The following is a 25,581-nucleotide window of genomic DNA, read 5'->3' as shown; positions in this document are numbered from 1 at the left end:
TAATTAAACCCTAGTATCATCCTTTGTTTATCCTACGTTCATTCTAACTAAAACCCTAATAACTCTGAAAGAGAAAAACAAAATTTTGTATTGATGAATGGTGATTTTAAAGTTTTTAATCCTCCAACTAAGGTATGACTCGATTTATGGATATTTTGTTTGTTTGCTTCTTCTTTGGATTAAATTTCATATTTTTGTTTGCTTCTTCTTTGGATTAAATTTCATACTTTTTATATTATATTGTATTTTTTTTTCTATGCCGTCTGTATGCGCCCCAAAACACCAGTGTAAGGACTTTTGATTAGTACTGCAAAGACATAAAACTTGATTCTTGGTGCAAATAAAGATTGCTCAACCTTAACCACGAACTAGCGGGTGGCATGTCTTACAACTTTTTTATTCGAAATAGCTCCAATTTGTTTATTTGTTTATTAACATAGTAGCAAAACATCCAACCCTATATCACTTCAAAGTTTATGAAAAAGTACATGAAAATGCTCAATTTAAAAAGGACTGAACTAGAGCTTGCATAACATTCTCTTGGCAAATTCAACTCTATGGAATGATCTCTTGGATCCCAAGTCCATGGATGGGTTGTGGTAGCAGAAAGAAAAAAAGCAGCCATAGAAATGCTAGTCCTATACGGCATATGCAATTATAGAGGGGCAAATGACGCCTATTTGAAAAAAAAAACATTGAATTAGATATGTTATTTTATAAAGAGAATGAGTGTAAAGATAATTTTACATTTTGAATTGGGTTTGAAATGATAGGTAATAAATTTGGGTTTAAAGAAATCTTAATTCTTTAAAAAAAAAAATATGGATGAAGAGAATAAGTTGAGTGTAGAAAAAAGTTAGATGAGTTCAAATAAAATTTTCCTAATAAAAACTTAAATAATTAAACACAAAAAGGTAATTTTAGCACTCAGCTTTTTTATTCTTTTTATAGAGAATTAACTAAAAGTTTAAAATGCCACACTTACAAATTCATTATTTAATGAATTTGTTTTTAGCATTTGATTTTTAACAGTTGAGCAATTGACAATTATAGATTCCTTGTCACATCTCGGTCTGGGGCGGATCACTTTCCGGGTCCGCTCCACCACCGTAGCACGATATTGTCCGCTTTGGGCTTACCATTCCCTCACGGTTTTGTTTTTGGGAACTCACGAGCAACTTCCCAGTGGGTCACCTATCATGGGATTACTCTAGCCCCCTTCTCACTTAACTTCGGAGTTCCTACGGAACCCGAAGCCAGTGAGCTCCTAAAAGGCCTCGTGCTAGGTAAGGATGAGAATATACATATAAGGATCACTCCCCTGGGCGATGTGGGATGTCACAATCCACCCCCCCTTAGGGGCCCGACGTCCTTGTCAGCACACACGCGGCCAGGGTTAGGCTCTGATACCAATTGTCACATCCCGGCCTGGGGCAGATCACTTTCCGAGCCCGCTCTACCACCGTAGCACGATATTGTCCGCTTTGGGCTTACCATTCCCTCACGGTTTTGTTTTTGGGAACTCACGAGCAACTTCCTAGTGAGTCACCCATCATGGGATTGTTTTAGCCCCTTTCTCACTTAACTTCAGAGTTCCTACAGAACCCAAAGCCAGTGAGCTCTCAAAAGGCCTCGTGCTAGGTAAGGATGAGAATATACATATAAGGATCACTCCCCTTGGTGATGTGGGATGTCACATTCATCACTTTAGTTAACTTTTTCTTTATTAACAAGTGGAATGAACAAATTAAATGAGAATGAAAGGATTGCCTATAATAATTACGTGTATATAATATCATCAATGTCTAAAAGTCGAGATACTAATTATATTAAACACATGTAGGTATTGTAGTCAAATTCAAGAATTAAGTATAGAAACAATAATAGGAGGGCAAAAAGATCAAACATGAATAAGGAGGAATATGATAAACATACTTTTTTTTTTTTACGTTTTATACAACATTTTTTTTTTTTAAAGCAAACGAAAACAACAAAAATATATAAAGAATAATGTTTTTTTTTTTTTTTTGGGGACAAATATAAGGAGGAGCGTAAAAGAAAGAAAAAGTGTTATAGGTTATTATTTGTCATCATATCGAATTCATTTCCCATAAAGTAAAGTAAGTCAAATATTTTATGGGTGTTTGAAAACAATCATAACTTACATAATTCTAATGAGAAATATCAAGAAAACTCTTTTAAAAGTGAGATTATTTCTAACATCTCATGTTTTTAAAATAATGTTTTATAATATTAACACAAGAATTGACATTAAATTGTGAAGTCTTAAAGAACTTATAGAGAGTCACTTCGAAAACCAAACCACTAAGTCCACTGTCCACCCACTCCTCCATCATATATTGGTGAGCCTGAAAAGCTTAAAAGCATTCCAAATACACTCAAACACTTCCATTTCAATCTTCTTAAATTGGGAGAGGGCCTAAACACAAAATTTGTACGCAAAAATTATGTTGAAGTTTGGCAAGAGACCTCTCCCGATGGTCGGAAAGATATCGGAACTCCTAGTTTCCGGCAGCAGTGCCGGGTTTTCCGACACGGACACAAGCCCTAGAGGTCCACTGGACCTCAAGATACAACCTACTTCAAGTCCTAGAGGCGTAAAGAGATATGACGTTGGTGGTGTTGGGTTGGGAATACTAGCTGCCCTGGAAAAATCAACCCATAACGGACGTGAAATATTGGCAAAATACGCTGTGTTCTGTCCGAACACGAACCGGTCCGACCCGATTCCGGTGAATTCGGGTCAAAACTGTGATGGGTTTTCATCAGGAGGTGTCCAAGAATTTGAGGAAGATAGTTCAGAGAATTATACTTACGTGACTCTACGTGGACAAAAAAAGTCATGCACAAAGGTGTACTACGACGGTGGTGACTGCGCGGGAAGTGCCATGCACCGCCGTGCCAGTAGCTGTGGTTTGACTATATGTGCTGATGATCTTGAAAGTTCGATTTTTCCTACATCGGATTTCCTCAGTTGCTGCCATTTGTGCAAGAAAAACCTCCATGGCAGGGACATATACATGTACAGGTATTACAATCTTAACAACTTTTTCTTGTTCTTTATTAAAGCAGTATTCTAATTAACCTAATCTAAACTACTGGATAACTATTCGAACTTGAGTGCAAGGGAGTGGTTAAAAACCTTGGAAACCTTATCTTGTTTGTATTTAACACTGTTTTGTTGGGATTTAGGTTTGATTATGTCATTAATGTTTCCTGTGATGTTTTTCTTACAGAGGAGAAAAGGCATTTTGTAGCACAGAATGTCGGTCAACCCAGATAGTTGCCGATGAGAGGAAAGAGCAGTGCAGATTAGAAGCCTTGAGATCTGCGGATGTTTCGAGCTCGTCTTGTTCCAAAGATGGGATCTTCTCTACTGGGATTCTTGTGATTTAAGGCAAAAAATTACATAGACGGCCATACACTCTATACATTTATATATAATATATGAGGATATTAGTTTTTTTGTTTTTCCAATTAACAAGAAAAAAGAAAGAGGAAAAGAGAAGGAAAAATTTGGATAAATAGTATCGATCGAGCTTGTATTTTGATCAATTTTGAATAATAAAGAATAAGTATACACCTTGATTTCAATAATACTTGGATGGTTGAGTATTGTGCTTATGCTAATTTAACGGTTCAAACTGTGTTCGTATAACAGACAATTTTTTTTTTTTTTAAAAGTATGTGTATACAAAACCAGTTTCATGTTTCTGCAGCGGTTCGTATGACAATCTCTATAAAAAATTTGTTGGTCTTTATTTTATTGCTGATTGGTGCTTACTGATGTGTTACTGTACTGGAATATTTCTACAAAATATGCTTTACAGTAATGGAACGAATTGAAGAGGACAAAGTATATAAATCCCGTCCCATTCGATTGAAAATTTGAAAGCTTTCTCCTTTGAATCGGACACAGTTGGGCCCCTTTTTTTAAGACTTTCCACCAAAAATTGGACAGTGACCCCCCAAAATTAACTGTCCAACAACAGAGAGCATCAATATCCTATTGAGTATTGATGCCTGGAAAGTCCAGTTCAATCATGTGGTCTCACTCCTCTAGAAAGGACTTGTAAGGCCACAATATTTGGGAGAGAACTGATTTCCGTATACCTATTTCTTTCTTGTAGTCTCAACTATAATTTTGGCCGTCAGATTAAATAAAATAGAATCAAGAGACAAATGAACAAGTGCAAAGAAGAAAAAAAAGTGTGCGGATAATTCTTCTGTCCACAACCATTGTGGGATATGCCAGAATCCATTTTAAAATTTTATGTGATAGTCGTATTCAGTACCAGCCATCAATCCAGTCATAAGAAATCTTGAGGCCCTACCTAACGGTAGAATTTGGACGCAATTATTCTGTTTCTCTCATCACGTGACTAGGGCACTTGATAAGTGAGATATGCAACCGATTACATGCTATAATCACAAGACAAGGTCACTTGAGAGAAAGGGAGGGAAATATACAACCGTATAAATGTTAGAATCCCGACAAGTGTAAGCGAAGTCTCTACAACCGAAGCTCTTGAAGCCATCAAGACTCTTCATTTGGAAATATGAAATCCCATCTTAAACAATTATTCTCAAAGAGGCTCCTTAAGAGTATAACTCGCTAATAGAATGCTGTAAATAAGATTATGCTAAACTGAGTCAGGTCATAACCCCCAAATGTTAGAAACATAAACATAGTAACCATACACAGCGCAGGTGTAAGTTATAAAAATACATAAAAATCTAAAAAAATACAAAGAAAAAAAAAAATTCTTCAAACGAAATAAAAAAGGGGAAACCGAAAAACGTTTACACATCCTACAGGTTTTCTCAAACACTTATTCCTCAGTGTCGTGGTATATCGGGGGGTTTCTGAATCATAATTACTGGTAGTACATGAGTTGCTGAGTTGTTGCTACATTATGGTAGCCACCGTCGTATATGGCCTGACTGGCTCCAGCACCCATCCCCATGGCTGCCTTCAGAGCATGCTGACCCTGCGGAAGCATGAGGGCTTGCGCACCACCCATTTTGCTCAATGCCATTTGTCTTTGATAGGCCGCAAGGTCAGCGGCTGAGAAGCCTGGCATGTGAACTGCAGCTGGTGGCGGCAGGGGGGTTGAGCTTGTCCCTGGTGGAGTAGGCTTGCTGCCCCATGAACACTGTTAACACAAACAGAAAAACATTAGAAGATCGAACCAATTGATCATTTGACGACACCATTAGGACATAACATATCACAAACATTTAAAACAAGCATATGTGCCTGCTCCACACGACGCCTCACTCGTAAACTAAGAAAAGAAGCAATCATCTGAAATCTAAAATACCTGCCAAAAATTTGTCAATTGTTGGTAATTCAACTGAATTGTAAACTCTGTCAAGACTGTACCTTAATTGGTTTGCCACAGAGAAACCTAGCATTCCCCAACTGGATAGCCACAGCTGCTTCAGAATGAGTACTGTATCTCACAAACCCAAAACCTTTATCTCTCTGCACCCGAACATCTTCAATAACTCCAGAACCAAGGCCATGGAAATGACGATGAAGGTCAACTGAAGTAACCTGCAGATTAATGGTAACTCATATTTAGAACATTTTTCTTTGTTTATTGTGCAACTTTGACAAATGTAGACATTTATTTGTTATGCCCACTGGGAGTTCCATGCTAACCAGAGCCATTTGCCTGTGGCTCCCGTCACTAACACGCAATTAACCTATGATCTTATAACAATGGTATCTTTGCAGTTTTGAAAGTGGGCCAGCTGCCCACCTCGTATACATAGAAAAAACACAATCAAAACTAACAGTGAGGTGATAAGCTGACATTAGTTTGCTGAAGAAGTTGGTTCTTCAGCACTTTAGTTGCCTATGTTGTCAGAAATTTCAGCCTCAACTGTACTTGGTCTAAAATTGACTTCATTTGCATAAGAACATATTGTGATTACAGTATGAAAAGAAAAGATATAGCCAATCCACAACCAGTTTAATAGTCCATGAGTTAAAAAAGAAATCCTTGCCTCAGGAGCCAGATTGCCCACATAAACCGTAGTATACTGAGGATTGTTCTCTGGAGCATCTTCATTAGGCTTCTCCTGACCATCGTCTGCAAGGGACACAAACAGTAAGCTCATCATTATGGGAACACAAATGTGGCAGAAAATTAGAAAGTGAACATCATATCTAACATCATCACTACTCACAGATTTCTGATTCCAATTCAAAAAAGTTTCATACAATTAAAAATAGCATTTTGGAAAAACAAAGAGTAGACAACAGATTCAAGCTGCAATATCTACAGACAAATCATCACCCAGCAAATATGCCATCATAAAACAAAAAGGATAGTTTCTTATACATCCCAATTATCAAGAACAAAAAATAACAAGAGCTACACCACTCATTTAAATCATGGATAGTAACATCCAAGGGAGAACACAAACAATTTTACTTCCAAAGATACGTAAGCAACTATGAAAACTTGTTTCATCACTAATGAAGCAGCTCACCTGATGTTCCATTCGTCAGCTCTACAACATTTTTAGAATCAGAACTCTGCTTGTCATCATTGGAAGTAGCACCTTTTGTGGCCCAATTGCACCGAATCTGTCTACTTCCAAGCCACTTTCCTGAGATACCAAGTTAAGAGTTATGGCATCATAGCACTTCTTAATGGGTACACTAACCAAAATCTAAACAACATGTGCAAGGAAATAAACTTCCATCAAAAGAATGTACATTGTCTTACCATTTAAGTCATTAATTGCACTTTGGGCCTCCTGAATCAAAAAAAACCAGTGGCACAATCATACAATGAGCCCAACCAGAAAACAAGGAGTGAGAAGGAAGACGCAAAGGGAAATGTTTAAGCAATTTCAGTACCTGCTGATTTCGGAAGGAAACAAACCCAAAGCCCCTTGAACGCCCAGTTTTCTGATCCCACATAACTCTAGCATCTCTGTGAATCAGATCAAATTAATTTAAACAGCCGAGTATATTTGAAATAAGAGGTACTTCAATTATCCAATAGAAATAACCCAATATATCAAAAGACATCAGCAGAATAACAGAAAACATCAATGTTGAATAAAAAAACAAAAGACACGGAAGTGGAGCTTACGAACAACTAGAATAACCAGAAAAACATGCAAACAGTGTAGCATCAGTAACCTCAGGGCTGAGATCACCAACAAAAATATTAAAGTGACCTGCACGCCAACATAACAAGCATAAGAAAATAAAAATTTGAACATATCAGTCCATGATAATCAATGCATACACATCACTCCATAATAACCGATGCATATACAAACCTGATGTATCCTCTCTCTGACTACTTGCATATGCCCAATTAACTTTAATCGGCTGCCCAAACCTGAATAAACAGCACATTCAGCAAAGGACACCACCAAAAAACGAAAGCCTATCATAATTCTATGAAGATTTTTACTTACAGATGCCTGCCATTAAGAGTCACAATAGCAAGAGCAGCTGACCTACGATCAAAGTAGTCAACAAATCCATAGGATGACTGCATTGAGAAGACATTGGAAACAACACGTAAGTAAAAAGTCTTACCGAGGAGATCACTAATGCAAAGTACCAACATTTATGAGAAATAGAATTTAATCATATGAATCCACAAATGATCCTCAAATATTAAAAACAGAAAGATTCTCATGGAACTAAGAAGAATCTATCATCTGTCCTAACCTCCCATCCAAAGAAAAACACACAAAGTAGGCAAAAATGAACCCCACCTTATCCTTCCTTATGAGCTTGCATCCTTCAAGTGGACCAGTACTGGCAAAGACTTCTTGCATAAGGGGTTCAGTAACTTGTGGGAGAATATTTCCGACATAACTGCATTTTTTCACGAATTACAACATTATAACGTGCAATCTGATAAAAATGACTGAGAAAAGTAATCTACCTAGCAGATGTTCAAATATACAATGGCTCATTACCCATCATAAATATATTTAACCTAAATAATAAAATATATATGTAAAGCAGACAAAAGGCAACTGTGCCCGAGTTCTATGCATGCGCAGACTATTGTTAGCACAATATATTGCATTCATTTACATAAGACTAAACATTTCGGGCAAGAAAACAAACGATTTTCAGCGAGTACAAAGGAACCTAGTTGTAAAGAAAAATAAACAAAAATAGAAAAAGCAAAATATCTATACAACACTCACACACTGCGGCAAGTACTTGAATCAAACCCAGGAGGCAGATTTCCACTCAAGATAGGCTCTATCTGCAAAAATACGAATGTAAAAAAACAAGCAAAAGGAAAAGAAAAAAAAAAAAACCTAAGTAATGAATTTACACTCCCCACAAAAACTTAAAGAGATGCATAAGCAAACAAATAGTTGAAACAAAAAAAAGGGACCACGGGCATGGAGACAATCTTGCATATGATTACAAAATTGACAGAAAGAGGCCAATCTATTATATAATAGCTACCCCATCAGTTTCAAGCTATCTTAATAAACTTATCATGAACCGATAGAGTTTCTCCCTTTTCAACTTTCCGTTTTATATAGGAATCCACGCATAGAATCATTAGAGGTAGTAGTAACAAACACTAATACTTAGAACTGCACGGCCATTAACCGAGACTGATATCGTTCCATCTGTTCATTATGCGGAACATTACATGCCCTCGTCGGACGGTAGATTAATAGAACCAGGGATATAATAACAAGCAGGACAAGCTACAAATATCCAAACAGTAGAGTTTGGCACATTATATGTACATTATTAAGGTTCCTATATGGATAATAATTACCCAAAAAGTATACAGCATCACTTGAATACAGTTGATACAAAATTTCAACAATAAATAGATAAATTTAGATAATTTAAACAGAATTCCCCAAAAAAATTACAAAAATTTCTGGAAAAATCCAACTTTGGGGATCCTTGTAAAACAAAGCCATCCACATATCAACCAAACACAAAAATCCCATACGCAAATATTTCCAATGGAAATAAACCAGCATTTGGCCAAACATCTCCCACAAATTTCAACCCATACACAAATACCCATATCCAAACATCAATAAAAAAACTCAAACTTTTGACCAGCAAAATGAACAAACATGTAAACCAGAATTAAACCACAGAGAGAGAGACAAGGGGAGAATAAGAACCTGAGGGGCAGCTACGAGGGCAGGGTGTTGGTAAAGCGACTGCTGTATCATGGCTTGCTGCTTGAACCTCTGCTGTTCCATATTATCCTCCTCACACAACGCGAAGAATTGGGGATTTTATACAAATTTCTGTGCAATTGCAATTTTAGGGTTAGGGTTTCACGGGAACGAAGATGAAATTACAAAGGAAACGAGGAAGGAAAAAGGTGAAAAAAAAAATGAAAAATGAAAAACCGAAAAAAAGGGGGAAAAAAAAAGAAAGGAAAAACCCCTCGAAGAAAATGAGAATCAGTAGAGCAAGTCACCGCTTTTATAGCCGCTGATTCTTTTATTGAAATTTTTTTTAATTTCGACTGTAAGAAAATATTAAATAAAATAAATATTTTTTGTTGTAATCTATCGTATTTGTATTTTTGTGTCATTGTTTTTTCATTAAAATATTTATTTTATTTTTTAATGTCGACAATAAGAAAACATTAAATAAATATTGTGTGTGGTAATATATTGTATTTGTATTTTTGTGATTGTTTTTTTTGTCAAAATATTTATTTTGTGTGGTAGTTTATCGTATTTGTATTTTTGTGTCATTGTTTTCTCTTCAAAATATGAAATAGAAAGGAACTAGAAATGGAATTAATTGTTTTGTTTTTGATATAAACATCATTATTAAGATTTAGTTATAATATTTATGAATTTAATACAATTGTCACATTCTGGCTCGGACCCCACCACATCCCGGGCTTGACCCTACCGTAACATGATATTGTCCGCTTTGAGCCCCACCACGCCCTCACGGTTTTGTTTCTGGGAACTCGAATGAGAACTTCTCAGTAGGTCACCCATCCTATCAAAATACACATATAACAACATAAAGTTATTGTATTGAAATTAAAACTAAACATAGACTATTTTTCACCTACGCACTTGTTGCGTTACGTACTCCAAAGATAAGTATGTAGTATCTTTGGGTCGAATCCAAACATGAATAACTAATTAAATAAGTAAATACAAATACTAATGTAGAATGACCTGCTTGTCTACTTGCTTAACGAACCCAACCAGCAAGTTAGATGTGACAATATCATCATTTCGCCGATTAGAAGACGATTTCTTATAATTGCTTAACTTGTGAAAAGTGGAATCATAGAATGAGAATCAATTTGCTTACCAAAAATGTAACTAATATAGCTTTTTAAGAATAAATAGAAAATTTTAGAGAGCTTTACCCATAGAGACAAAAACACAAAACACTAGTTTTGAATTATTTCAAGGATAACGAAAAACCTTAAATCTCAACAAACCTAGCCCAGAAACAAGTAAACCAAAATTTTAAAATCTAGTCCGGCTCTATAAAAATTGAAATTGATGTTAGATCCGTAAAAATTGATTTCTGCATCTCTCCAAGATCAATTTTAAAACTTTTTGTGCTTCTGCAATATCAGTTTCACAATTTATGCATCGCCGCAAGATCAGTTTCCAAATTCAAGCACTTCTACAAGATAAATTTTAAAATTTCAGCATCTCTCAATATCATTTTCAAAAATTTATGCAATTATGCAATATCAGTTTCAAAATTCCATCACTTCTGCAACATCAATTTCAAAAAATTGAGCACTTCTACAAGGTCAGTTTTAAAATTCCAGCACTTATGCAAGATCAATTTCAAATTTTTATCCTTTTGCTTCAAAATTCATGCATCCAAATCAGTCAGAACCTCAAAATCAAATACTTCAAACATTACTAAAATCTAAAATCACAATTGTTCTTAGGAATAAAAAAATATTCATAAATTTAGGGCACAATATAAAGAAGAAGAACAAGGAGAAGGGCGAGAGATGTAGGAAGAAAAAAATATGAGAGAATGACGAAGAAGAAGGAAGACAAGAGAGTGAAAATGATTAAGAAGAAGGGAGGGAGAGTAAGTGAGGGTACTAGCAACTTGGGGACGGTCCATATTTTTCTAAATTCAAAACGGTGCGGGGCAGGGTGGGCAAGGTCTTAATTTTTGAAGATACGGGCCCTTGGCTGGGACCGTATCCACCATCTAATACTGGAGATGAAATTTATACTATTCAAAGTTCAAGCATCTCACACTCAAAAGAGTCTTGTGTCTCAAAGTCTGTAGTTCACTCTCAGACTTTCTTAAAAACTCTTCCAGACTCGGATGAATCTCCTCTCTTCAGTCATCCTTCTCGCATCTCAATCGTCGATTCAATTCTCACTCTCATTCCTCTCGATCTCTTTATCCCAGAGTCCAAAATGACTCTCATCCCTCTCGAATCTCGATAACTAAGCTCCCTACCTCAGCCTCTCTGAAGTCAACTCTGATTCTCCGACCACCACCATATGCTCCTCTCCACTTCGACCACCACCTCACGGTTTTGACCAGTCCATCTCGAAGCTAAATCTTCAAACAAAAGGTATTCAAATATAGCTTTTAGTGATTTAAGGAATTTGGGTTTTTCTAGATTTAGGGATTTTGAATTATTTTTTTATTTTGGTTAATTAATATCGTACTCTGGGTCTGGGACCTTGGTTTTTGCATTTGCAGGCTCAACAAACCGGGGAGTTTTAATTACCAATAACTATAATATGCACTCAATTAGGAACAAAGGGATAGATAGATTACAACAATCTTTTATAAGTTTTCAAAGGGTTTTTAAGCACTCGATTATGAACGACAGGTAGGTAGACTACCAATTATTGTATAATACACACTCGATTGGGTTACTGAATCTCCTTCCAATTTGTGCAATGCAACCTTTTGAGTTTACCAATGTGGTTAAGCAGTTTATTGTTTTGCATGCTTGAAAAGCCTAGTCTTGTTTTATGATTAGCTGACTCATTTGATTCTTTTTGTATGTTAGGTGAGGTGGTTTTGTGATTTGTTTGTATTTGAAACTTGATTAGTTCATTATTATGCTTGAGATCAAACGAGAAAATCGAATTATTGCTGCTGTGCTAGGCAAGGTTTTACAAAGGGGGAATGTTATTGCTTGATTCCTAAATAAATGATACCAAAGTAATAATCTGTTTTTGAAAAAAAAAAATAATAATAATAATTGGACCCGACCCAAACCGGCCAATTTCAAATGGGTCGGATTAGGTCCGATTCCAAGAATTAGAAATGATATACCCGGCCTAGCCCGCCCTGTTTCATTTTAAAACGGGTCGTGTCCAGTTCCAAGAATTAGAAATGATATACCTGCCCCAACATGCATAAGACTGAAACATGAGAGATTTGGTAGCTCTACAACTACTTGTCCACTCAACGAAAAGTTGATGATTCAAGCCCTTCAAGCGAGGTAGAGTTATTCTGAATCTTGATTTATCATGCGGTTATTCGCATGTGAAACATAATCAAAAGTGCATGTTACACTTCAAAACCGTAATTCAATACTTGAAAATTCATGAGTCATATCGATTAGTGGATCTCGTTGACTCCGTACCCATTCATTCTATGCATGTCGTGGTTCATTACATCACTCATTCCAAACAAGTAAGCATACCTAAAGTGGTCATAGCAAATGAAAATAATGGGTTAGAAAATGTGAAAGGTTTTGATTAATTCAATTTTGTTTAGTGAGCAAAGGCCCAAATGATCCAAGAACCCAACTAGTTATTGGTGTTAGATTTAGTAGCCCCATAAGCAGGAGCAATGAAACCCGCATTGAAAAGCACCCGACCACCTTGAACAATCATAGCATGTGACGCCCACCACCTTGAACATGCATGTGATGCCCAATTCAGAACCACGTGTTTTTAAGATAAATTAGACGGAGCCCACGTATTTCTGTGTGTTCATTAGATATTTTAACGGCAATACCGTCATTTATCGTCCAAAAATCATTGACGTTGCATTTAAATTGAGAATACCAAATTGGTAGTTTTCATAGAGTCAAACAAAGAGGAGCAACTCTGTGCACAAAGCGAGACATTCAAAATAGTTCATCACTCATTAAACACAGTGATTTGATTAATTAATCCATAAAATTTAATCTGGTATATCTGTCCACGTTTAGAATTAGGATGCACACTTGCACCTCATTTTTTTAGTTGGCAATGTTTGCCAACATTTGGGCACAATATTTCGTAGCAAAAGTGGTATACAACGTAGAAAAAAAGGATGTGACTTGTTTGAATCAGTGTTTAAAATATCAGTAATCGGTGGAAATATCGATAGGTAAATTTATGGAATTATCAATGAATATATCGTGTATATCGATATTGATAAAGATTGCATTTGATAGAAATGATGGAAATTTGCTCAAAAACATGGAAATTTTAAATTATTTTTTAGGGAATGTCATATGAAGCCACAACACATGTATGAATCAAGAATTAATAATTAGATACTGTGTAAATAATAAGTATGTGATATGTGAGAAGAAAAACTTCCTTATAATGACAAATAATAAAATAAAGCATTTCACTAGAAAGAATAAATTATACATAACTTAATTGAATTTTTTGTCATGAAAGCAGCATAAGTTTTATTGAAGTAAAACTAATACCATAAAGAAAGAAATTAAAAAAACAAAGAATGCATAGGGTCATAGATATTTCCTACAAACTTTTTGCAAATTGTCTACAAACATTGGATATTTCCTAAAAATATCGAGGAAATTGACTGATTTCCGGAAATATCGTGCATCTTTCCATATCGTTCCCTAAATTTTTGGATATCCAGGATATTTCAAACACTGATTTGATTTTGTTGCATGTTAATTCTCTTAACCAATTTCAACAAGTCAATCATGTGAACCACTAGAGCACCATAATTTTCACTTTGCCTTTTTTTTTTCCCCTTAAAAAAAAAAAAAAAAACTGGTAGCAAGTTATGGTTATCCATTCCTTCATGTGAATTATTTAATCTAGAAAACCTAAGGTTCACATAATTATTTGGTTTAACGACACTCAATATCTATTTGATTAAAAAAGATCAGAGTTTATGACACTCAATTTTTTAGTAGATCCGAGTTTACGACACTTCGGTTTTTAGTACAGATCTCATCAACGAACTTGGTAATAAAGAAAAAAGGCCCAGAAAATGGTTGCTCGTACAAGGAATGCATATTGTATGGTTTGTACCATATAGTCTGGACACAAACCACAAGCAATGGGGCCACATGAATTGATGAGAAAGCAAGATTGTGAGGGCCACGCAATAAATGAAAATGTTGGACGTGCCTAAACCAAACCATTTATGCACCCACCTCCACCAACAGAGAAGAACAAAAAGTGAATTAATTTTATTAAAATTCAAAATTATATCATTAATAATTGAATTCCTTCCATCAGAAGCTTAATTACATGCTTACTGAAACTAATTAAGATTAACCAACAGTTGGCAGATCTAACATGGCAGAAAAATATAGAGCTAATGAAATTCCGGGCTTAAATTAAACCCGCCAAAATTGAAATATATAGCAGAGGCTTGAACTTTAAGAAAGCCTAAGGATGCATACAACAACACAGGTTCTCATATCATTGGGTTTGTTGAGCAGCCAACCCTAACCATGACTTGTTTTCAGTTGGCTTCGCCGGGCCGGATGAAGGGCTGCTCGTTTGGTACGGTGCTCGCGTGTTGAGCCTGTAAAACAGACAAATTGTAAACAAGATCAATCAAATGGATCATATAAACATTACTGTTAACATGAATTGGTATTTTTGATGATTGGAGAGAAAAATATGCTATAGTTGTTTCGGATGCCTACCTATCCTTTCTCTTTTCAAGGAATCGATGAAGCGAAGCTTTCCTCGCAAGTGGAAGATCTGCAATAGAAAGGAAATCGTTGATTAGAAACATGTTATTTATAGGAGTACTTGATATGGAGACACGGTGATCACAGAAAGAAGATTACCACAGACTATCGGTCGAGGGGATGGCTTGTCGCCCTCCTGGATCGCTTGATTGTCAAACCTAGGAAGCATGTTTGTGCTCGGGGGAACTGAACTGCTGGAATTAATTGGACTCTTGCCCAAATGAGAGGCAAAGGCATTTTTAATCTTGGCCGGAGTAGAAGCCAGAGTGGTATGGCTCTGGGATCTTTCCTTGCTTGCTAAGAGCATGACTTCCTTCGCCTTGTCCACCGGAAAATCGTTGAACACTATGACTTGTCCACCATAAAAGATAGTCATTTGTGCCTTTTGAGGCTCTCCCGAGGCAGATTTCTTCACACTAGTACATGAGAAACAAAGCATAGTGAGCTAACAAAGATTTCACATATGAACTCAACAAAGTCATATGCTGCTACAATTTTTCAGAAATCCGATTTTCGCCTTCTAATATCTATCGAAACCCTACAAATACAGAGCCGTAAATTTCCAAAAAATTACCTAGAATCAGCCATCTTGGGGACCTCTTCTCTGGGAGTGGGGGCAGAGGGACCAAAACCAGCTTGTTGAGGAAACAAATCCATGGATTTGAAATCTCCAGCCGCCGTTGGCATGTTTCGAGAAGTTTCCATAAATGGAAAGAAATTCATGGGTGGGGCTTTCTGATTAAACATCTCAGGTGCTCCTCCTGTCCAAACATTTTCCAATTTTATAAAACAAATAAGGAAAATTCTGAAACCTTTTGATATGGAAACAAAATTAAACAGAGAAGTGCTTTTTACTGCAATTTTCAGGTGTTTCTAGTCAAATTTGAATGAGATCTTATTAAATCTTCTTAAAAAAAATTATGTGCTACAAATCTTCCCTTTTCTGATTCTCTTTCAATTGGGAAACTTCTTGGTTTCTCAGCAACCAAACAGAAAGTCTAAAACATAAACATGCACGCATAAGATTCTAGATGGAGTTCATACTCTCTTCCTCTAATTTTCTCAGCAACCAAACAGAAAATAAGACCAGCTAAAAAGTAAAGACAAGTGCTTTACCATTTGATTGTTGCATGTTGTTGCATGCCATGTCAAGATTCAGATCTCCAAAGCTGCCTTCCTCCTTGAGGTACTGGCAAAGCATGCTGCATGTCTGAGTGAAGCTCGACGGCTTCTCCGCCATCCTCATCCCTCTCTGGCCTGAAAATTTCTCCGACGAACTCGACATTTCTCCGCCGACCAAGTTCAAAATCCCACAATCCAACAAAACACAACCCAACACTCAAAATCCAATATTTTCCCACCAACCCAGTTCTAAATCACTCAATCCAAACACAACCCAGAATTCAAAATCCAATCTTTCTTCCTTTTTCCAGACAAAAAAATCCCTTTTTTTTTTTTTATAATCTTGGCGCTGAAACCTCCTGTCTTTATACCCTTCTTGTAGTAAGAGAAAACTTGTGGTCCTCTGTCTCTTTTATCAGCAGTCCACGGGCTTATCTTTATTTATATTTAGTTTTTAAATTTAACTTTTTAAGTTTTATAATTTATTTTATTTTAAATATTACTTTATTTTTTGGTTAAAAAAGCACGTGAAATATATGTGTCTTGAGTTTAATTATTTAATGGTTGTTTTGTTAGTTGGATCCCATCACTCGTCTGTTTCAAATTTGCAAACACGTTTTCTTTGAGTTCGCTTGGCAACGTCCAGGTTCGCTTTCCTATCTGCCAACTTCAAGCATGGCCCATGCATTTTCCGTTTATTTACAGCATCGCCTTCCCATATTTTATTTATTTTTTTTTTATTGGAGAATATTTGACAAGATAAAATTTTGATCTCTGAACTAAAATTTATAAGTTTTGGTCTCTGAACTTGTCGTAATGTGAAACAATGATTCTTTTGACTAATATTTTTAGAAATTTCATCTAAAATAAAAAGTTGAAAGCAGCAAAAAAAGATAGAAATTCTGACAGAATTAGCTAAAAAGTTCATTATTCCATATTATAAAAAGTTCAGGAACCAATACTCACAATTTTAATCCAGGGACCAAATCTCAAATTGAGAAGTTTAGAGATCGTTGCTCCAATTATCTTCTTTCATTACTAATGATATTCTACACAGGAAAAAAAAAAATGAAGTGCTTGATTGGCAATGTAATGAGTTGAAGTGGAAGAGTGTAATTAACAAGGCAATACACCACTTTCATGCTCCCATCTGTGTCATTATATTTTCGCTTCTTCAATGTTCATGGTTTTGCTAGAAAAGGAAAACAAACACACGTTTTAAATTTCCAATATGATTTGAGAGTTTTTTTTTCCTTCTCGCATAATTTCCATGTAACACAAAATTGAATAATTTTATTAAGTTATATTGAGCTCAACTTTCAACGAAGTGCTTGTCAATTTGCTCATCATTTGCGATTGATCATGTTTTAACGTAATTTTTGTTAGGTCTAATTGCAAATGTTTATTTGTGTTGTATTACGTTTATGTCGATAGGCAGAATGCCTGCTTGTTTTATAATGGAAAATTTGATGTGTCAGTTTAGGTTTAATATTTATTTGCTTAGCAGGTTTGCAGAGCTTTGTTTAGATTGGAAGGCCGCTTAAGCTTTCGTTAGTCTGGCTTTGTTTTTGTTTTAGGCTGCTGTCTGTTTTAGCTTGTCTGGTTTTACAGTTGCTTCTTGTGGTTGGGCTGGTATGCCAGACCGCCCTCTCTGGTCTGCTGCCGGCGGTGCAGGAGGATATTAACAGCGATTATCTGACCGTCTGTCTCTTCTGGTTGGCTTACAAGCAGATTATCTCGGACCAGTTTCTTAGTTAGTTTCCTGCGTAAGCAAATTCTGGTTGTTGTTGTTGACCGTATTAGTCTGTCCTGAAAACTGGATGAAGTGAATTTGTTGCGACTGAGCAATACCATGACCGTGGAGATTGGAGGGCCTGCCGGGCGAGACTATGAGCAATACGATTTGTTTGGAACCTTCTCTAGCTCCGAGAGCTTCCACCTGCAATTCAAATTTTGTTCGGCAGTCGTTTAAAAGTAGACCAAAGAATGCATACGTGGGAGTTCCAACTCGCCTTTGAAGTTCCAAACTATTGTTTGCTTTCCCCTAGACCAACTCCTCGGAGTTTACTTTTCGTGGTTTTGTTTAATCTTAATTACTGCATTACTCTTTAATCGTGTTTTCTTTCCCACATTGCTCATTTTAAGTCACTTTGACCAAACTCATCCCTGAAATCATGTTTTCGTTCCTACATTGCCCACTGTATGTCATTTTGATCCACTTTGAATCATGTTTTTGAGTCCGACATTGTTATCCAAAAGACATTTTGACCCAACTTGCCCTCTAAGATTACGTTTGTGTCCCACTTTACACCCGGTTCCACCTGAGTTTATTTTCGTTTCTGTGAAAGGGAGCAGAGTTCCAAACTTGACTACCTGAAAGGAATTTGATATGGTTAGGCGATCTCTTTAGTTTTCTGAGTGTGCAGTTATTCGAGGTCTTTACACATAAAAACACAAGCATTTGCAATTGCAAGCAAAGTTGATTAGTGTACAACATCAAACTACGCCCCCTTTTTCTTCCATGAACTGAAAAAACATTCGGTATATACAACTCCGTTTAATGAAAAATGTATAAGGTGGGAATGGGAGAAACGCAAACAAGAAACTAAAAATAACATAAAATGCTCGGTCGATCTTCTTCCTCCCAGCTTGCTTTCGTTAACAGACATTGAAGTGGTTGAACTCCAAAAATCTGAGCCATTACGGAAAAGCTCTCACCTTCTCAAAAATCATAATCTATGTCTGTCATGTTCTGGGACGCAGAGTGTTTCACCAGCTTTCCTTGCTCATCATACCGGTCAAGATTTTCGCAAGGGGCAGGGAAGATGGTACCTATTACACGACCTTGAACAAAGGCACACTGGAAAATGTGCTTCTTTTTGTATGTTAGCCCCACCGACATATCCCGGAAAGTCACATTTCTGACTGGAATCTCTTCACTTCCATGGATACGGACAGGCACCCGAACTCCCTGTCCAATGACGCTTGTGAAGCTTATGTCCTCGAGCACTGGAAGAGCCTTTGGATCATAGCCCCCGTCGGGGTGCTCATTGTAGTCTGTCTTGATAACAATTCCAACTCGGACATTGTCAAATGTCAGATTCCGATAGGTTATTTGTCGCACATATCCACCTCTTCCAGGGGCAGTCTTGATCCGAACAGCACGCCTTGAGCTCCACACAAGCAAGTTCTCCACCGTGACATTTGAAACCCCACCAGACATCTCACTGCCAATTGATACGCCAGCACTGTTGCATTACAGCCAAGGATAACTTTGAGCTACTTCTAATAGACATAACATTATATACATACTGAAAAGGAAGTAAAGGAATAGTAACTACCAGGACACTGGTGAACATTCTATGCATACTCAAAAGGATATAAAGGAATAGTAACTACCAGGACACTGGTGAACTAACAGATAAGTGAAGCCTACGTACGACACACATACAAAAGATTAACCTTACTAGTGCATTTACTGCTGGATTGCATCCAGAATTGAAGCCTAAAAGCCATACAGGTAAATCCGAACAGTTTTCTACTCAACATTGATGAACTGTTCATTCCTCTTCACCGATTCGTTTATTTTTGTTGTTATTTTGTATTTTTTTGGTTGACACAGCAAGACATACTCAAACCAACCGTCAATTATCTGATGATCTAAAACAACGATCATATTCCAAATGAAAAGAATAATTGGAGCTTGAGTAACGAATGCCCAGACAAAGTCTAAGGGAATCTTAACGGGAGTACTATTCTCACTACCTGTTGCCCTCCCCCACTCTAGCGTGTAAGGGTAAATACATACCCTGCAATGGAGCCTGACTGGCGCTCCCCAATTATAGTGATGAAAGAAAATAGCATGATGCCAGGATATACAATTAAGTACTTTTTTTTAAACTTAAAAGATGGCAACAAGAATGCAATGAAAGCCTGCTAGAAGCATAAGATTACCTGACCATAGAGCGGACAACAAGATTTCTAATGAGTATATTCTTTGATGGCCGTCCATAAGAAATACCATATTGATCCCAGCCACTCTTTATTGCAATTCCATCATCCCCTACACTTATGTAGCAGTCCTCAATCACCATATCCTCACATGAGTCTGTTTATACCACAAAATCAAAGTAAATTCAATATTGGTTAGATAATAAACAAGAATGAAGCATACCAGTAAAATTACAACACAAAACAAACAATTTATAGCTCAAATTATATATGAAGCGTGTTCACAACAATTCCAGATTGAAGTCAGCAAGAAAATAAGTGAATTTTGTCTTCTCTCTCTTTCTCGCATGCATACTTAAGCGTCGAAGAGAGACAGGGGAAGGGAGGATTGGGGGTGGGGGTGGGGGTGGGAAGGGGTTGAGAATGAAGGTATACCAGAAAAGCGATACATCTTTTATGATATATTTCAACGTTAATTCTTCCTTATCCTTTTCGGTCATCATCCCTAAAAACCACAATTGACTACTCCACGTTCATCATCACACCTGTTTAGCTGGTCCGTAAAACCACAAAACCTATGAACTCACATTACTGAACGTCTTGTTTAAACTTTAAACAATCACTGAACAACACACTTTACAAATTATGGCCTTTGTTCTGCACAATATCTTATTGTAAATTATAAGCTCATCCAAATCATGCCTAAGTAAAAAGAATGGCAATCCATTCAAAATTAATAGTGTTATTCAGCATATCAAACATATAGTTGGAGGAAGAAGCCCCCCTAGTAGGACCCACTTACCAGGATCTATTCCATCAGTATTTGGAGCTTTACGTATGGGAGCCAAAATTGTAACATTTCTAATTGTAATGTTCTTGCAGTCATATGGATGGAGTGTCCAAAAAGGAGAATCACGCAAGGTTATATTACTGATCAAAATGTCGCTAGACCACATAATCTGAACAAGTGGACCCCGAGTGTTGTTGAGAAGCTTCTGGAGGTACTTCTTCCACCATGTTTGACCCTGTCCATTTATGGTACCATTATGCCCTGTTGGTCAGTGAATACATAAATATAATTAGAACAAACCAGAAATTGAACACTTGGAAAGACAACAAATTTACAGCCTGGATTCTAAGATAACAATGTCCACAGGCGTTCTTGATTGACATAAAGAATAAGAAAATTTTAAAACAAACCACAACATATTACTTGTGTAGCAAGCAAGATGTGATGAAGCATGCATGGCAAAGGGGATCGCTACAAAGAGAGATTTTCTAGACTTGAAGGCTTATGCCATAACATTTTAGGATCATCAACTTCCCTGGGATGCATGATGGCCAAGTGATGAAGAGAAATGAAACAAAGGCAAGTCAAGGGACATGTCTGACAAGAGTAATTTTCTCAAGTAAAAAAATACCTGCCTCTGGTATTATATTCATGATAGAATTACATGCTTTTATCAACCATTTGCTTTATAGACAATCATTTTTCAATTCTTTCATTGTCTATACCATATAAAATGTCAAGATCAACCCGATTCATCGTTCAACAGAAGACCTCGGGTCAAAATTTAAATGAGACCAAAATAAATAATGTTGGTTATTTATCCACTATCAGAATTTATCCTCCTTTCTCTTCGAAAGAAGAATGACTAAATAATTTTTTATTTACAAGTTCTGCTAGTAAATCATGTTCGACTGCTAAGATGGCTAATTCATCTAATCTTTCTTGGATTTTTTATAATGTCTAATGTCAACAAATAGTATTCATGGCCAAAGGCTATAACAACCAAGGGAAACCTTATTTGCATTTATGACATCACGCTGGAGTCCTACTTAGATTAGATTTTTAAAGTAAAACCTCGATCTTCCAGTTAAACACCATTGCTATGAAATAAAAATATAGCTTAAATAGGAAAAGGATGAAATATCTAACCTGTTATAACAATATCTTTAAGATTTTGACCATGAATCAGACTTCCATATCGGGGCCCAGGATGCTCTCTCCCATACCCATAGGAAGGCAATGGAGGCATCAAGGGCCAATACTTCTCATCCTGTCATGCACATAAGAGTACGCAGCATCAGAGATAGGCTAAATAGCTATAGTGTACGGGCTAGAGAGAGAGATAATCATACGAGTATGCAGCATCAGCAATCATCGAAGGGGGAGAGAGAGAGAGAGAAAGCGAAACCGTGCCAGTATGTGTATTTTGTGTGTAAAATGATGAATTTTCTCACTGGTTTGTTAAATCTCATTAAAGGATTGGAATAAATTTTACAGGGGATATGTGGGTGATGATGCCCTTTCAAGTCAAATTCTCATCTAAGGTATTAGACATGTCATGTCTATTCTACAGATATAGGTAGTGGGTTAAGCAGGCAGGCAAATCATATATAAGTGTGTGCATCAATTGTTTTCTAGTTTGTCAATCCCCGGCTATAAGTTAACATTTCGTACAAATCTGGAAAAGCCATATGCAGGGCTCATTTTCAGAACAACAATACAGGCTTTTCACAACCAATCTAAAAGAATAAGATAAAGAAGCAGATATTCCACAAATAAATCTAGCAATCATGTTTCTCCAACGCGATTCGGTTCATATTATTCCAAAACACATCATATAATTAACCAGCAATTTAATCTGGATGTAAATGTCAGTATCACATATGAAGTTGTTATGCTTATTACTGAAACCTAGACAAGAAAATTCTAACGCTCAAAAGACTTTGCTAGCATAATATTTACAAATCAACAGTAGTATTCAGGATGTCTCCATGTTTTAATTCGAAGTTAAATAAAAGGTGGTAGGTTAAATAAAGTTTGAAGCTTGCTGCCACCACCTAATTAAGTACGAAGCTTACTTTCGTTTGATTATCGACCAACATCAAACCAGTCCTATGCACCTCAATAAACAGACTTCCTTTATTATTATTATTGAACCACAAGTCCTAAACAAATTGTTAACCATTCCCATTCCATTTATAGCAAAAACCAAATGAAGCATATGAGGAATGAACTTTACATTTCCTTGCAACCGAGATTTCCCATTTGAAATTTTATTTTAGATCTTCGTCTAATGAAAATATCTTGAAAGCCATACTTTACATCTTACCGAACAAAGTAACCACAATCATGATATAATCATCATTACTTCCAAACTATGCATTAGCAAATAAAGAGGAGAACTAACATGCAAATCCAAATAGGAAAAGCACATAAGGGATACCAAAAAATACCTGATTCATGTCCACATGTATAATTACTATCAAATGTCAAGTTCTAATCAGTATCATATCGAAAGGTCGAATCAAATTGCAGCCCTCTGAAGAAAAGAACTATTAAAGTCCTAACAGCTAAGATTTCCCGTTTCACCGAAAACAAACAAATCGTAGCAAAGTGGAAAGCTTTCACATTTCGCTACGAAACAGATACAAATTCAAGGCAAGTTTTCACATTTTGAAACGAAAACAGAAACTAATACAGATAACAACTGACCAGAAAACCAAAAGCTTTACCTGAATCCCAAGTATCTCAGCATCTTCAGCAAGAAACAGAGTCATGTGACTAGTGAGATTAAACGGCGCCGTAAGCCACCGGCCCGGAGGCACATTGAGCTGCCCACCGCCTTTCTTCCCCAGCTTAGAAATAGCCAGCACCGCCTTCTCAAACGCCTCAGTGTTCAAAGTCACCCCATCGCCCACTGCCCCGAAATCCGTCAAATTGAAAGCCACCGGCCGCAGCTTCGGCATCTCCCTCGCCGAAGCACGCCGGAATATCGAAAACCCATTTACAATGTTCCTTTGCCATACGAAAACTGAGGCGAAAGCGGCGATCCAGAGCACGGTGAAGAGGGTTTTGTGGGAGGATAAGAAGGAGGGGAACCAGCGCTTCAGGTCCAGCCTCTGGTGGTGGAACCGCCCTAGTGGCAAAGTCTCCACCATGGTCAATGCGACCGTGAAGCACCGTAAAGCCGTGATATTTCCGAGAAATAGGCTATTGGGTTCTGCCGATTCGACTCGGAAAATCGAGTGGAGGTGGGGATGGGAGGTTGGGGAAATGGATGAGCTTGATTTCTGAGGACATGGGATTTCTGGGTTTTGGTAAAAAGGGGTTGGATTGGACGAGATTGGGTGAGACGTCGAATGTTGGTGGAGATTGAGAATGGGATGGATTTGGTTTCAGAAATTGGGAAGTTTGAGTTCAAATCAAGGGGAAGGTTGTTGCTCTCAGCAAACCAGAAAACAAAGTTTGGAAATTCGCAGTGATGCAAGTGACAATGGAACAGTTGATCTCAGGGAAAATTTAATGCTGCTTGTATCAGGGAGGCCACGTGTGCCAAATTTTAGGATTATTTGCTCCTATATTTTGTTGCCAAATCCAAATGCTTGAGGTCTTAGGTTCCTACGGTGTGATATTCTAATTCATTGTAAAGGAAAAGTTTTATATTTGATTTTCGTTAAAAATGAATTTGAATCATATTTAGTACTACAACGTGGTATTTCTTTTTATTGTAAGTGATAGGTCTTAAGTTCGATTTTCGTCAAAAACGAATTTGAACCACAGTATTACTAAATCACTCTTCCTTTTAATATAGATAATATCGTTTGTTAAAAAAATACTGGAAAATTGTTGATGAATTTCCTTTATTAGGTCAACAATTAGCATGGAGGCAAATGCTTAGGTAATCTCAAAAATGTGTTATTTAATAAGAACTTTTTCTTTGTCATTTCTATATTTTAGGGTGTAAAGTTAAGAAATGTGTATATTTTATAGTATGAATGAAATGATATTACAGGTGGTAGCTTCACAAAATAAAAATAAAAAATATTGATTTTCTCACCTATTACGTAAGAGAAATATTAAGCGACAAGATTACATTGACACGTGTATCATACACACTCATATTTCAAATACTTAATAAATTTTATTAATAAATAAAACACGTATTATAAACAAGTGAGATTAAAAACATCATATTGCGAAGTGACAATAAATTAATGATTATGTTTGAAGGCGTCGCATTTAGTTTTTCCAAATTCATTGTAATAGATTGCCATTCAAATTTGTGTATTAATTTGTGGTTCAAACTCAGTCTCAAAACTCATTATTCTGGCCTTCACAATAGAATGCAAATCGACTGTCTCTTTTGCTGCAATGTGAAGTAATACCATTGCAGAAATATATACATACATACATACATATATATATATATATAATATCTACAAATTATATATATATATGACAAGAAGTCGAGTGGTGACAGATTTACAATAGAGGTGTGATAACCACATATCTCATTTTACTTCTTACACATCCCTTATTAATTTATATTTGTTAATTTTCTTCAATTCATTTAATCCGACGGTTGAAAATTATAAAGGTGTGTGAATATCACATCCCTTTACAATATTCATATGATTCCTTTGTCGCTACAAGAAAGCAATGTATGGATCACCCACACCACCTAACACACTCAACTGGTTAACGATTAATTATAGTGTGATATATGTATACCAAAATTTTGACATATATTTTCAAACAAAACAGTTGAGCTGT

At 36.4% G+C, this 25,581-nt stretch overlaps 4 protein-coding genes across 5 annotated transcripts; 1 reads left to right on the top strand and 3 right to left on the bottom strand.

Annotated features, from left to right (window-relative positions):
* Positions 1–2,350: 2,350 nt before the first annotated feature.
* LOC137718752 (FCS-Like Zinc finger 13-like) lies at positions 2,351–3,618 on the top strand. The gene is made up of 2 exons (XM_068458293.1): positions 2,351–3,049; positions 3,258–3,618. The coding sequence occupies exons 1-2, from the start codon at positions 2,469–2,471 to the stop codon at positions 3,415–3,417; spliced, it is 741 nt and encodes a 246-aa protein (XP_068314394.1). The 5' UTR covers positions 2,351–2,468; the 3' UTR covers positions 3,418–3,618.
* A 1,019-nt stretch (positions 3,619–4,637) lies between these two features.
* LOC137733958 (oligouridylate-binding protein 1-like) lies at positions 4,638–9,460 on the bottom strand. 2 transcript variants are annotated; one of them, XM_068473183.1, is made up of 12 exons: positions 9,181–9,460; positions 8,221–8,282; positions 7,777–7,879; positions 7,471–7,547; positions 7,330–7,391; positions 7,137–7,224; positions 6,899–6,974; positions 6,765–6,795; positions 6,526–6,645; positions 6,037–6,122; positions 5,408–5,581; positions 4,638–5,177 (listed from the first exon to the last, which is right to left on the bottom strand). In XM_068473183.1, exons 1-12 carry the CDS (start codon positions 9,259–9,261, stop codon positions 4,899–4,901), a joined length of 1,239 nt encoding a protein of 412 aa, XP_068329284.1. In that variant the 5' UTR covers positions 9,262–9,460; the 3' UTR covers positions 4,638–4,898. The 2 variants fall into 2 exon arrangements, with proteins under 2 accessions (XP_068329284.1, XP_068329292.1); XM_068473191.1 differs by lacking the exon at positions 8,221–8,282.
* A 4,989-nt stretch (positions 9,461–14,449) lies between these two features.
* Positions 14,450–16,457, bottom strand: LOC137714309 (protein TIFY 10A-like). Its single transcript, XM_068453552.1, has 5 exons — positions 16,062–16,457; positions 15,520–15,706; positions 15,045–15,361; positions 14,898–14,955; positions 14,450–14,773 (listed from the first exon to the last, which is right to left on the bottom strand). Exons 1-5 carry the CDS (start codon positions 16,228–16,230, stop codon positions 14,668–14,670), a joined length of 837 nt encoding a protein of 278 aa, XP_068309653.1. The 5' UTR covers positions 16,231–16,457; the 3' UTR covers positions 14,450–14,667.
* Positions 16,458–18,550: 2,093 nt separating this feature from the next.
* Positions 18,551–24,384, bottom strand: LOC137742600 (probable polygalacturonase). The gene is made up of 5 exons (XM_068482512.1): positions 23,541–24,384; positions 21,958–22,078; positions 20,821–21,069; positions 20,022–20,175; positions 18,551–19,315 (listed from the first exon to the last, which is right to left on the bottom strand). The coding sequence occupies exons 1-5, from the start codon at positions 23,964–23,966 to the stop codon at positions 18,790–18,792; spliced, it is 1,476 nt and encodes a 491-aa protein (XP_068338613.1). The 5' UTR covers positions 23,967–24,384; the 3' UTR covers positions 18,551–18,789.
* Positions 24,385–25,581: the final 1,197 nt, after the last annotated feature.

The sequence above is a fragment of the Pyrus communis genome, chromosome 1 (assembly GCF_963583255.1).
Source record: "Pyrus communis chromosome 1, drPyrComm1.1, whole genome shotgun sequence".
Lineage (NCBI taxonomy): Eukaryota > Viridiplantae > Streptophyta > Magnoliopsida > Rosales > Rosaceae > Pyrus > Pyrus communis.
The sequence above is the reverse complement of the archived record's forward strand: the minus strand, read 5'-3'. Positions and strand labels throughout refer to the sequence as shown.